This window comes from Salvelinus namaycush, chromosome 14 (assembly GCF_016432855.1).
Source record: "Salvelinus namaycush isolate Seneca chromosome 14, SaNama_1.0, whole genome shotgun sequence".
NCBI classification, from domain to species: Eukaryota; Metazoa; Chordata; class Actinopteri; order Salmoniformes; family Salmonidae; genus Salvelinus; species Salvelinus namaycush.
Window position 1 is genome coordinate 34,669,425 of NC_052320.1, and position 13,550 is coordinate 34,682,974.

The 13,550-nt window shown below is 46.9% G+C and overlaps 1 protein-coding gene across 1 annotated transcript in view; it reads right to left on the minus strand.

Moving 5' to 3' along the window:
- Nucleotides 1-3,054: 3,054 nt before the first annotated feature.
- LOC120058970 (nucleolar protein 4-like) overlaps nucleotides 3,055-13,550 on the minus strand; it is a 51,833-nt gene continuing 41,337 nt past the window's right edge. The window contains exons 2-7 of the mRNA XM_039007725.1: nucleotides 10,093-10,451; nucleotides 8,893-9,075; nucleotides 8,529-8,717; nucleotides 6,211-6,330; nucleotides 5,817-6,021; nucleotides 3,055-5,483 (exon numbers count right to left, since the gene is read on the minus strand). Coding sequence (XP_038863653.1) covers nucleotides 5,260-5,483; nucleotides 5,817-6,021; nucleotides 6,211-6,330; nucleotides 8,529-8,717; nucleotides 8,893-9,075; nucleotides 10,093-10,451 — 1,280 coding nt within the window. The 3' untranslated portion in view covers nucleotides 3,055-5,259. The remainder of the gene's footprint in view (nucleotides 5,484-5,816; nucleotides 6,022-6,210; nucleotides 6,331-8,528; nucleotides 8,718-8,892; nucleotides 9,076-10,092; nucleotides 10,452-13,550) is intronic.

Below are 13,550 nucleotides of genomic sequence, written 5' to 3' on the forward strand. Positions count from 1 at the left end.
TAGTATATTTAGACTTGTGACATACAGCTTGGGAGAAAAAAAGTCTAATTTTTAAATTTGAAAACATTTTACCTTAGCAGTGACATCACACCGAAGAAAGCTTAATTTGAAATCATTGGTTTTTCATTAATCAAAGTGATATGTTAGGTAAAATAACCACCCATGCTGTTTCGCATTAAACAAACAGAAATCGGTTTTTTTTCTCCGTTTTTTTTCAATCTTTAAGTTGCTTTACATATATATTATCAACACTTTTCTAAAGAATTCAAATATTTAGCCACATGTACTGGAAAAAAGGTATCCACTGTTATATATTTAACACAATAAATATAAAAAAAGAATACTTATTTTTTATATAATTTATATGGTATCAAAGAGGGAAATGGGCCCTTCAGTAAGACATGTTAAAAAAGTGATGTCCTTTTCCTGAGGTTTTTGTCTGCAGTTTAGTTTTTTCCTCGCTAAATATACTAATAGTATAGAAAACCCTGCAAAGGGTATGTCAATGGCTTATCATTCACTGTGGAACAAATTCTCATATATTGGTAAAGTAATCACACCAGAGCGTCAGTTCACTGTGACCCCTGGTTTTTGTGTACCAGGTCAGCTAAGGAGAGGGCATTCCTTAAGCCAAGCACACAGCTCTCCCAACAACCAGTTTCTAAATGTGTGACATTAACCTTATTTCGACACGGTCCCATTTCCCATCAATGTACAAGGTATTAGATTAACAGAGTGGGGAGGAGGAGAGAAATGACCAAATTAAATAAAATGACAAAAAAAATCTGTACATGTAAACATCACACTTCCACCGAGTCCAAACTCAAGAGGAAAATACAGTTTCACATTGGTATTAGGTACAAATCGAAACTGAGAAAAAGACAATCAGCTTCTGGTACAGTAGGTAAAGAGGAAAACCTAAAACAGAACCAAGGAATCTAAAGCACCACCAAATGATTAAATAAAACAGACTATGGTTGGAAAAACCATTTTGATTTGACTGTAGCTGTACACTGCCCTGATAGAAAAATAAATGTTTTTTTTTTCTCCCCCTATTGTTTTTTTTGTGTCGAGCTATTCATCTGACCAAAGCAGATATATTTTTTTAAAGTGTGTATTCATTCACGGTACCCTGACCAGCACCACACCTGTCCGAGTGGAACCGTCTCTGTTGGGGGCGTCATTTGTAAAGTCAATGAGTTCCAATGTAATCCAATGTCAGCTGGAGCTAAAAACGGTATGCTAAAGGGAATCACACCTTTCCCACAGCAAAATACCCCTGCTCGTCACTCAAAACACTTCTCCTCCACTGAAGTGCTGACACTACCGCATAGCATTCACGGGGGTAGAGATGCATACAGTAGTCTGGGAGTTGGAGTTTCATGAAGGGCATGGTTAAGGGTGTAGACTTGGTCTGTGCTTGGTTGGCACATTCTCTGGCATGTAAAGTCTTGTTGGCCCTAAGCAGGAAAATAATCATGGCTCCAATCAACAACATGTTTGACGCTATTCACAAGGTCAACAATGCTAATCTTAACAGAGGGCACTCCCTCTGATCTGAGGTCACATCACTAAACGTGATGCTGGTCAGGTCGGTTGCTAAACGTGTTGACATCCTTGTTTGGAATGTACAGTATAGGCATACAGAGTAACTTGACTTGAGATGTTGGTTTTTGTACAAAATATTATTTGAAAAGACCACTTACTTGCACTACAAAATATATATAAAATAATAACAAAATGAATAATAAAAATAGAAATCAGATAAGAATGTGTATCGACAGTGGGCCACTATGAGTGCTCCACCGCTCTTGAGGAGTCAGAAGTTTGAGTAAGAATCCTCTGATTATGGCTAAAATACTCGTCATCTCCAAGACGCACTGTATACAATAGCTGCACACAGAAAAGGAATGGAAATCAAACCGTGAGCAAGTTGCACCTTTCCAAGATTGTCTTTGCCTATTTTTACAGTATGTTTTCTTAACGTATGTAGCTGTCTATGAGAAACTACAGAGCAAACCCCAAAGGGTTCAAACAGAGGAGGGAGTAGTATTTCGCAAGAGCCTCTCTACTATATCATCTCATCTCGTACTCCCTTTGTACAGATACATTTAACTGTCCCTTGTCTATATTAGAAATGCATAACTGTCACAATCTTCTTCTTCACAAAACCATATAGCAGATGTTTTGTGGCATGTGACATTACAATATCCAGCAGTCATTTCTAAAGAGGCTCGATCCATCAATCCATCACTCTGTGTTGACCCGGGGTAATAGGGAAATACATAGGACGACAACACTGGCTCTAGCGTCCGCTCTGTAAGATCATAAACACTTACAGCCCTATGTACAGTTTGGCCAGAGCACTGCGTGTCTGGCAATCATTTGAAAACTCAGTGGCAAAAAAGGCAGTGTTAAGATGGAAGTGAATAAGACAGATCCCCCTACTAAGTTAGCTCCCACACTAAAAAAAACCCCCGTGATACAGTAATTCCTCTACTATGTTACTGTACTGATACACTGCTGTGGTTGTATGTGCTGGGGTCATTGTAGCCTAAGACCTCAGGGCAGGAGCAGAGTGAGGGATGGATCCGCAGAAATGAGGGTGATACCAATAAGAAAACACATTTTGAAGCCCTCACAGCCACGTTGTGAGAGAACACAGTGAGGGGTTTCCTCTTGACTGGTCATTTTGCATATTTCTCTTGTGTTTGTGTCGTTTTTACCCACCACGCAGATCTAATCATGAGCTTGCTTAGAGATAAATAGAACGTCTTGGGAGTCCATTTTCTACTTTCTATCTAGCCATAATATTTCCATAAATTAAATATTTGTACATCAATGTGTACTCATTATGGAGATTGGATTTGACATTGCACATGTATGCTGGGTGGCTTTATCAAGGTGTTGTTCTGTGGTTCAGAGTGTGTCACCAGTGAGCACAGTGCTCCGTTCAATCTCAGGCCATGGATCTAGCACATCTACATCAATGGCTTTCATTTACACAAGGTCCCCCCCCCCCCCCCACCCCACCGAATAGTCGTGGTTGTGATACGTCGTAGCACCCACACTGTTTTTTTCCCGTTAACACTATGCTGTCAAGGGCCAGGATGATTATCAACTGCATTGCAAATACTCTTCCTCTTTCCTTTAGTAGGACACACCTCGCCAGTGCAAGATGGAGCCCTGAACAAGCAGGGCCTCCGTCACAGATTTCAGTTGCTTCAGTGTGCAAAAGGGAGCAAATTGCAGTGACACAACAGTCAGCCCCTTCAGGCCTGCCACTTGAAGAAACATTTTGCATTTTTTTTTCTCTCACACTCATTCTAAAAGGTACAAACCTCCCAGACTTTGACTGCACATTGCACAGTAAGATAGATATGCCCAGAGCACCCTTGTGAGTGGCTGCAAGAGGAGCAAGTTGATCCCTATTTGCCTCCAGAGATTCAAAGTCATGAAGAAAGGAAAAAGGTCACTGTACAAACAACACAGCCCTATGAAAGAACAAAAAGATCAACCAGAGTGCCTAGTAGCAGAGAGAAACAACTGACTGGGATGGCATGTCGTTTTTAAAAGTTAGATTTTAGTCTCTGTTATCGGTTTTGAGTAGTTTTAGCTTCTTGTCGTTTTTGTTGTTGTCTTGAGGTGCTCTGGTTGTGCAGGAGGATGGCGTCCTGACTTGAGGTTACAGGTCTGTGGCAAAAGTCCGGTACATATAGCAGCAGCGTGGATTAATGGCCATCTCAAAGAGTCAATAGACAAACACATACGTTATCCCTCCCAGAACCGAGCTGGACTGGGCTCAGGTCAGGGAGGAGAAGGGTGTGGGGGATGTATAGGTCCAGAGGAGGGGGATAGGTTCGAGAGAGGAATGCAGAACCGGACACAGAAAAAGACAGGGTATCATCGAGTGATGAGTCGGGACAAACCAAAACCTGGAATTGATGGGAGAGCAATGAGCCACAAGAGGGTTGGAAAAAATGGGGGACTTAAAAAAAAAAAAAAAAAACTACCAGCTATCGTCGGAGAGGTTCAGTCTCCCACGGAAAATACTACCTTGCCCCCAGTCCTTTACTTTACTGATGCTTTTTCATGTTCTCTTCATGGTGTTTCTAGAATCAAATATGGACTGAGTATTTACAGTACACAAATAACAGGACAAACAATACTTTTTTAAAATTCGAACTATAGTTACAATATTTACTCTGGAAACATCTTGAAATGGTTAAGACTTTGCTTCCTGCAGGTCTATGAAAACACTGAACACATCAGGTAGTAACTGGTGAGTGTTGTGTGATGAGCGTTGTGTGACGTCGCCACCCAGTAGGAATGAAGTACTAGAACGGTTGGTTGATAGATCTGAGGTATTTCCATGTGGAATAGATGGCATCTCCATAATGCATAAGTTAAAGTGTTGCTCCCGTGCACATCGAGTTCTTTATTACTCAATGGGGAGGTGAGGTCTGAATCATGGGAAAGTGCTTTAGGACACAGAGTTTATTTACACCGAGCGCAACATGTTGTCTCTTTCTTTCCAGCCTTCTTCAGCCTCTGTTCATCCAAAAAGTGGTTCAAAATGTCTTCTTATAGTCAAACAAACAAATTCAGATCTCAAATCAAACATATTTGTCATTAACAAACATTTTGTTACTACTGTTCAGAGAGTCTCGCTTTCATTGTTATTGGGGAAGGCGAGCTTGTTGAGGTGATCTGTGATCTGTGTACTATAACACGTTGAGTTTACTGGCACACCGAAAGGATACACTTCTCTTCCTCATACAAGGGGGCGCTGTTCTCTCCTCATCACAGCATAACCCTGCAGTGTTCTCCAGTGCTCCAGCCCCACCACTCCCCCCCACATCACTAGGTAGACTAATTTCCGGCTCTCTCCCTGTCACCCCTCTTCTTTCCACAGAGCTGTGGAAGTGAGGGAGAGCTGTTATGATTGGGAGGGAGCATGTTCCTTTACAGGTGGTTCAAGAGGGGGAGAAACGCTGTTCCCAAGTCGTAGCAGACAGTGCTCTTTCTCTCCACGCACTGATGTTAAAACGATCAAGGGGGGGGTTAGAATATTAGACTAGAGGAAGGTAGTACTGTTGCATGCCTCCCTCCTGGAGACGGGGAGAATATACAGGTCAGTGGAGGACGAAACACAGACAGATGTATCTGGTGAGTGGGAGAGTAGTTGGTTAGGGGTCGTGTGGGAGAGTCAGAGAGAAAGAGGGAGAAGGAGGGAGACGGGGAGGAGGAGTTTCCGGCTCAGTTTTGCTGCAGGATCAGGGTCTCCAGCTCGTCGGCCGAGCGGAGCAAGAAGGCGGCCGACTCGCGGTAGCCGGCGATGAGCTGCCGCACGGCCGTGATCTCTGTTGGGCTGAGCTGTGCCGAGGCCCCGCCACCTATGACACCAGCACTCCGCCCGTGACTGTTTGAGCTTGCCGATGAAGAGTTTGACCCCAGGGACTTCATGCTGAGGTCAGTAGGGCCTGGAGGAAAGACAACACACTAAAATGAAGACACATACTGGGGACATTTTACTATAATTGTAACTATTGAAAAATCATAAATATGCATTCTTATCCACTGTAGGAAATATATTTTAGATGAGTTCCACCTGTATTTAAAAAAAAATGTTTTCTACGTCCAAATATGGGCAAGAATTGGATTTCTCGATACGTTTCAATAAGTGTCCGTCTGTTCTAAACTCGCCCAGTGATGCTGCTACAGTACGAGCAACATGCTTCAGGTAAGCTAAGGTATGCTGCTACTCTAAGCTGCCATGCTCTGGCCAAATAAAGAGGCGAAGCATGCTCTCTCACCGTTGCTCTGAGCAGTGGCGGTTGTCAGGGAGACTGGGTGTTGCATGCTAGCTCCCAGACCCCCGTAACCACGGTAACTATTGTTGAGCCCACCGTTGGTGTAGAGCTGGTCCTGGGAGTAGGCCGAGGCGGCCAGGGAGTAGGCAGAGTGGGCCAGGGAGGCCGGCTCGCGAGAACTGGGCTTGTCAAGTGCTATCTGCTCCTCCTGAGGTGGAGACGAGAGATTTCAGTCCCACTTCCATGTATATAATATACTCAAGGTTAAGAACAGACTTTGCCATTGGCTATTAGAACACATACACAGTACATCCACCCACCTGAAAAGATACACACCTGTACACACACACACCCCGATGTGCACACAGACACACACACACACCATCAGAGCACTCACATGTGCCTGGTAGACATCCAGGCGCATCCTCTTGGCAGCCTTGCGTGTCTCGCTCTCGCAGGCGGCTGCCAGGATGTTCTCAGCCATGGCTGAGGTGAGGTGAGGTGGTGTGGGTCGTGTCTAGCAGGGGAGAGACAATCAGCACAAATTCATCCCCACGCCAGAGTACCCACATTGACCACAGGGGGCATATTCAACATTAATAATACAGAAGATATTTCACTAATAATATGTTCAGTTGCACCTACTCATTACACAAAGTTATTCCAACTCCTCTATTTCAGATAGTATCATTCCTAACCAGATACATGAGCACTGAACAGCACTACATTTTCAACAGAATATTTCACCAGGTAAGGAACAAAATGAAAGTATAATATCCTGATCTAATAAACAATGGTGATACAACATTTCTATGGCTCACACAATGGAATGTATTTTTTGTGATGTCCGTTGAGTTAATTCCTGCTTTTACTTCCTGCTTTTCTCCTATGGGCAAATGGTGCATGAATGAAAATGTCCTTTTACCCCCCCAAAATAAAAGATGGTCAGTTCCTATCTGCTTAAGGGGGTGGCTCTCACAATGTATTAGCACCTGAGCCTGATCTACTTAGTTCATTGACCTTATATGAACCAGAAAGAAAATGTGAGTGGGATGCCTCTGTCTCTGCTATGGGTACACTCGCAATGGTTGCCAATGACTCTGTGGCCACGAACGCCTCCAACTCAATCATCAAGTTTGCAGAAGACATAACAGTGGTAGGCCTGATTACCAATAACGACTAGACGGCCTACAGGAAGGAGGTGAAGATTCCAATTCATCCCAAAGGTGTTTGATGGGGTTGAGGTCAGGGCTCTGTGCAGGACATTCAAGTTCTTCCACATTGATCTTGACAAACCATTTCTGTCTGGATCTCGCTTTGTGCATGGGGGCATTGTCATGCTGAAACAGGAACGGGTCTTCCCCAAACTGTTGCCACAAAGCCGGAAGCACAGAATTGTCTAGAATGTCATTGTATGCTGTAGTGTTAATATTTCCCATCACTGGAACTAAGGGGCCTAGCCTGAACCATGAAAAACAGCCCCAGTCCATTATTCCTCCTCCACCAAACTTTACAGTTGGCACTATGCATTGGGGCAGGTAGCGTTCTCCTGGCATCCGCCAAACCCAGATTCGTCCGTCGGACTGCCAGATGGTGAAGTGTGATTCATCACTCCAGAAAACTAGTTTCCACTGCTTCAGAGTCCAATAGCGGGGAACTTTACACCACTCTAGCAGACGCTTTGGCATTGCGCATGGTCGTCTTAAGGTTTATGTGCGGCTGCTCGGCCATGGAAACCCATTTCATGAAGTTTCCGACGAACAGTTCTTGTGCTGACATTGCTTTCAGAGGCAGTTTTGAACTCGGTAGTGAGTGTTGCAACCGAGGACAGATGATTTCTTTATGCACTACGCGCTTCAGCACTCGGTGGTCCAGTTCTGTGAGCTTTTGTGGCCTACCACTTTTGCGGCTGAGCCGTTGTTGCTCCTCTATGTTTTCACTTCACAATAACGGCACTTACAGTTAACCGGGGCAGCTCTAGCAGGGCAGACATTTGACGAACTTACTTGTTGGAAAGGTGGCATCCTATGACGGTGCCATGTTGAAAGTCACTGAGCTCTTCAGTAAAGCCATTCTACTGCCAGTGTTTGTCTATGGAGATTGCATGGCTCTGTGCTCGATTTTGTACACCTGTCAGCAACGAGTGTGGCTGAAATAGCCGAATCCACTAATTTGAAGAGGTGTCCACATACTTTTGTATATATAGTGTATCTGTGACCAACATGCATATCTGTATTCCCGTCATGTGAAATCTATAGATTAGGGCATAATGATTTTTTTTCAATTGATTGACTTCCTTATATGAACTGTAACTAAAATAAAATATTTGAAATTGTTCCATGTTGCGATTATATTTTTGTTCAGTATACTTATACTCCGGACATATATTTCTTAAATCCATTCTTTAACTTTTAGATTTATGTGTGTTGTTGTGTAATGTTGTATATTACTGCACTGTTGGAGCTAGGAATACAAGCATTTCGCTACACCCGCGATAACGTCTGCTAAATATGTGTATGCGACCAATAGAATTTGATTTGATAGAGGGGTTATGAATGCGAGAGGGGTGAAAGAGAAAGGGATGAGAGAGCGAGAGGAGAGGGAGTACGGTAGGTGTGGTACGTCTGGACACACTGAATGAGAGAGGAATAAGAAAGACAGGGGTGGAATATGAAAGAGAGTAGGAATAAGAGAAGGATGAGGTATGGGAGGTACCTCCATGCCGCTCTTCTTCATGCGGCGGCAGGATTTGAGGTAGGTGCGGATGCGTTTGCGAGCGCGCTCCTGGAACTCGGGGAACTGGCGGCTGCACGACTCAATGATGGCCTGGATCTTCTCCTTTGGCTGCTTGGAGATGGGCACCATACGGTCCAGGTTCTCATCCACAAACAGACGCACAAACATCTGAAAAGAAGAATCTTTGTGTGTCTGCTCTGCTAGCTATTTGCTGTTTCCTGTGTTCCTGAGGTGAAGGTCATGAAAAGGTGAGAGGAGCTCTAATATGTGTAGTGTACAGTGTGTGTGTGTGTGTGTGTGTGTGTGTCCGGTCATGTCTAGCTGAGGTGAGAGCAGCTCTTACGTTAAAGGCCTTTAATCTCTCGGGGTCCACGCCCTCCGTGTCGTTGATCTTGTCACTGTCGTCGTGATCTTCATGGTCATCGTCATCGTCCTCGGCCGCCGCCGCACCTCTGGTCACGGTCAGGTCCTCGGCACACGTCTCCATCTTCAATGAGTCGTAGCTTCCTGAGCTGTACTGAGGAGACTGTCACACACACACACATACATAGGTGCATGTGTGCATACGAACACACATATGAAGCGCACGTACATACACAGGTGCATGCATAAACACACACACACACACACACACACACACAGAGAGAGAGAACAGGCACATAAATAGAAGGAAGAGATACAAAGCGGGGTAAGCTTTTCATTCCGTCTGTATGCTCCCTTCACATTGAAAGCAGCCGGCAAAATCTCAATCGTGAGGAACACTGATTACAGTGAGACAAAAAACTGCTCGCTGTTTTTGTGCTCAAACTTTTCTACTTGTCAGATCCTTCCAATGGCGCTCGTCTGTGACAATGCGGCAAAGAAGATGCCTTCAAGGACAAGGCTGCATTGTCAGAGCATGGTGAAGTGTGTGTCCCATTCAATAGCCAGAGAGCAGAAAGGAATGACTATCCCTAGTCTCCTTTCGTACAGGCCCAATGGCACTGTCCTCCACTGACTCCTGTACGGACGTTCACCACAGCTCATCACAAGCACAGCAACACACTACTTCCCGTGGCACAGCCACTCTCGCTGCTCTCATGCACATTCTCTTTCTGGTTTCATGTCAAGAATAACGTCTTGGATTCCCGAGCCGAGAATGAACAGGTAATTGCAGTGTGGCAGGATCTCAATGGAAACCTCTCTCAGCTTTGTCCAATGGCCTGCCAATGAACCTCACCTTCTTGCGCATATACCTCACCGTGCATAGTTCATAGCAAGACAGTGGTCATCTATAACAATGGTCACGCTGAGCTTTCAGACTATTATTCACAGTCCTGGTGGGCTCACTGCTCAGCACTGTGTGTAATATATTACCGTCAGACCTACTTTTAGTGTTTACTTCAGTCTGCCTGGAGTGCCAGGTGGGCAGCGCTTGCAGTTTTGTGACTATTCTATTGGTTCACTGTACCAGGAAAGTTGTATTGTATTGTATAAGCTCAATCAAATCTCAGCTAAAGTATTTGCAATCATTTCAAACCCAGGTATGAGCAGAAGGCCTCACCTTGTTGCCGTAGTCCCTGATCGAGTCTCTGTCCAGGCGCAGCTCAGCGGCATGGGGGAGGGGCTTGACAGGGTACTTCCTGCGCAGCTCATCTGGGGGGTCGGGCTGGAAGGGGCCCATCAGGGCAGTCCCGGGCAGCCTGGTCTCACTCAGGTTGACCGGCGCCTGTTGGTCCTCGGACGATGAGGACGAGGAGGTGGTGCTGAAGTCCAGCGGGGCCGGGGGCCCATTGCCGTTTACCACCTCCCTGTAAGGGGGTCCGCCCGCTCCCCCCTCCGACCCCGGGGCCACCCCACCCGCAGACGGAGGTGTCATGGTGTGCATGCCGTTCCCGCTGCCGCTCTCTGAGGATGAGTCGTCTGTGGAAACACATACGGAGGAACACCAGTTAGACTGGTAGAATCACATCACACACAACACATAGAGATGGTATTTCGAGATGTAAAACCACATATTTCAGTCAATGAGAGGTTGGGGAAATCAAAAGTGAAGCCTACATCACACCTTGAGTGTGAATCCCACTCTCAACCCAGCCAAGGCCTCAGTGTGTCAGTACCATTGATTAGCAGTAGAGCGAGCTGTTGTAGTCAGTAAGAATACACATGGAACACTCAGTGTGTTGGTGTGGTGTGGCTCTATTTGCACTCGCAGTCAGCAGAGTGTTACAGCCATGGTGAGGCAGACAGGCAGAGGCAGACAGGCAGAGAGGCAGGCAGCCAGAAAGGCAGACAGGCAGAGAGACAGAGAGAGGCAGACAGGCAGAGAGGCAGGCAGGCCGAGCGGTAGGCAAAGAAGCAGACAGGCAGAGAGGCCGAGAGGCAGACAGGCAGAGACACGGACAGGCAGGCAGGCAAAGAGGCAGACAGGCAGAGAGGCAGACAGACAGACAGAGAGGCAGACAGCCAGAGAGGCAGAGAGGCAGACAGGCAGAGACACGGACAGGCAGGCAGGCAAAGAGGCAGACAGGCAGACAGGCAGAGAGGCAGACAGGCAGAGAGGCAGACAGCCAGAGAGGCAGGCAGGCCGAGCGGTAGGCAGAGAAGCAGACAGGCAGAGAGGCAGACAGGCAAAGAGGCAGGCAGGCAAAGAGGCAGAGAGGGACATGTGGTGCTGTGCTCTGTTAGTTAATTAAAGCCATCCGAGCTGGACTGGGGCCAGGTAGGCAGCCAGTGATACTTATTCATGAGAGCATGGCACTCCACCTCCCCTGTACCCCAGTCACACACTGTAAGCTACACTGTACAACGGTGCACATCATAGTACCAGGGTAAACTAATACCAAGTCTGACCATCCATGAGCCGAGCATGTAGACTTGTTTCTACACACACACACACACACACACACACACACACACACACACACACACACACACACACACACACACACACACACACACACACACACACACACACACACACACACACACACACACACACACACACACACTCTCCTCTCTCCACACCAGGGAAAGTTGTCCCCTCCCCATCCTCAACTCAACCAGAGGCAGCTAGTAAATAAGGGATTGTTTAGTGCACGGCTCTGCCACTGAGACATGCTGATGGATGGCCTGTTTTCCCCCCACAGTCCTCCTCGTTCCCGTCTCTGTCAGAAACACACACGCGCAGACAAACACACACACACACACTAGACACACACACACGGCACACGAAAGACAACACACACAGCCCCATTATGACTAGGAAGAGTTGGGACTGTAGTGTCTCTTGTGCAGCTGAGAGCAGTGCTGTGGTGGGGTGGGGAGAGCCTGTGCTCATCACACAGACCCCCATTCTCACAGACACACTGCCTGGCCTGTATGCATAACCCTCTGAGTGGGACCGAGAGGGGTTGATGTGCCTCTCCCAGTGCATGTGTGTGTGTAAATTTGGACTTAAAGCCTGCGTGCCGCGTGGAGAGCGTGTGTGCAGTAAGGGCAGTATTGGGGTCAGCTTTCCAAAGCCTCCACTGAGGGAGGGGAGGGGGAAGGGGGGAGAGCCTGAGCCATAGAGCAGGTCAATGACCGTGAATGAGGGGGGAGGGAGAGGAGAGCGGGAGAGGGGAGGTGGGGCTAGAGCGGGCCAGAAGCAAGGGCAGGGAGAGCGAAGAGGTAGAGATTTAGAAAGAGAGAGAGAGAGGGATGAGAGAGAGTGGGTTAGTCCATGGTTGAGGGTGGTAAGGGTAGAGAGTAGAGACCAGTGTGTGGGGATAGAGAGGGGGAGATGAGCGGTCAAAGGGGGGTGGGGGGTAGAGAGCAGGTCAGGGAGAGGGAGAGAGCAAAAGAGGAGGAGGGAGGATGACGCAAGGGAGAGCAGGAGGAGGGGGATAGAGTGGGAGGAGGGTACGTGAGTCAGGGGCTGAGAGGGATGAAGAGAGATTGAGAGAAACGGACAGGCAAGACAGGGGAGGGAGAGAGAGAGGGGAGAAGAAGGAAGGGGGAAAGCAAAAATGCAGGAAAGGGAGGATAGAAGAGGAGAACGGGAGAGCGGTGGAGAGGATGTGGTGGTGGGTTTCGGCAGCGTAGAAAAGGAGGCAGGCGGTGTGCATTTACTAGAGTATAAAAAGTATTCATGCATGAAGAGTAAGGCCTAATTCCTGCCAGCTCAACACAAATCCCCCTCATCAAGACTGTGTGGTCGCCTGCTGAGGGAGCCACTCTCCTCTACTGCTCTTAAAGGCACACGACACCTCGGTGTCCTCCCTGTACTGTACTCTACTACTCTACTGCTCTTAAAGGCACACGACACCTCGGTGTCCTTCCTGTACTGGACTCTACTACTCTACTGTTCTGTCAGCAGCAACGATCTAGAGGCGCAACACATCGGATGACTGTTTATTCAACGTGTCAATGAATTTGTAGGCGACCTGTCCCTATTAAAAGAAACCATACGTGAAAATATGGCAAACTGGAAAGCGCGTAGGCTAGTTTACTATAGCACTACAGAAGATCTAGCTGCTGAGACGGGCAGACAGGACAGAGTAACACGCATAGGCTTACAGATGAAAACACACAGCAGGTTTTGTTTCATTCCCCACTTTATGGCAGACTACCACTAGGCCGAGGCTATTAGTTGTCCACGGATGCAGGCAGGCAGGCAGGCAGGCAGACAGACAGACAGACAGACAGACAGACAGACAGACAGACAGACAGACAGACAGCTAAAGTAAAGTTGAGCGGACACTGACAGAGGGTGGACTGCTTTTTCCCACCCACAGCTTTAATGTCTACGAATGACATAGGCTGAGTCTCGTGGCACCCAATTCCCTACATAGTGCACTACTTTTGACTAGAGCCATATGGACCCTGGTCAAAAGTAGTGCACTATATTGGGAATTGGATGCAATTTTGAACCATATAGCCTAGCCAGTTCCTGCAGAAAGAAATACAGCGTAAACCAGCCTAAATTTCAAGCCGGTCCATTCTGGTCTATGCTGATCAAGCTAGTCTGACCAGCATGGT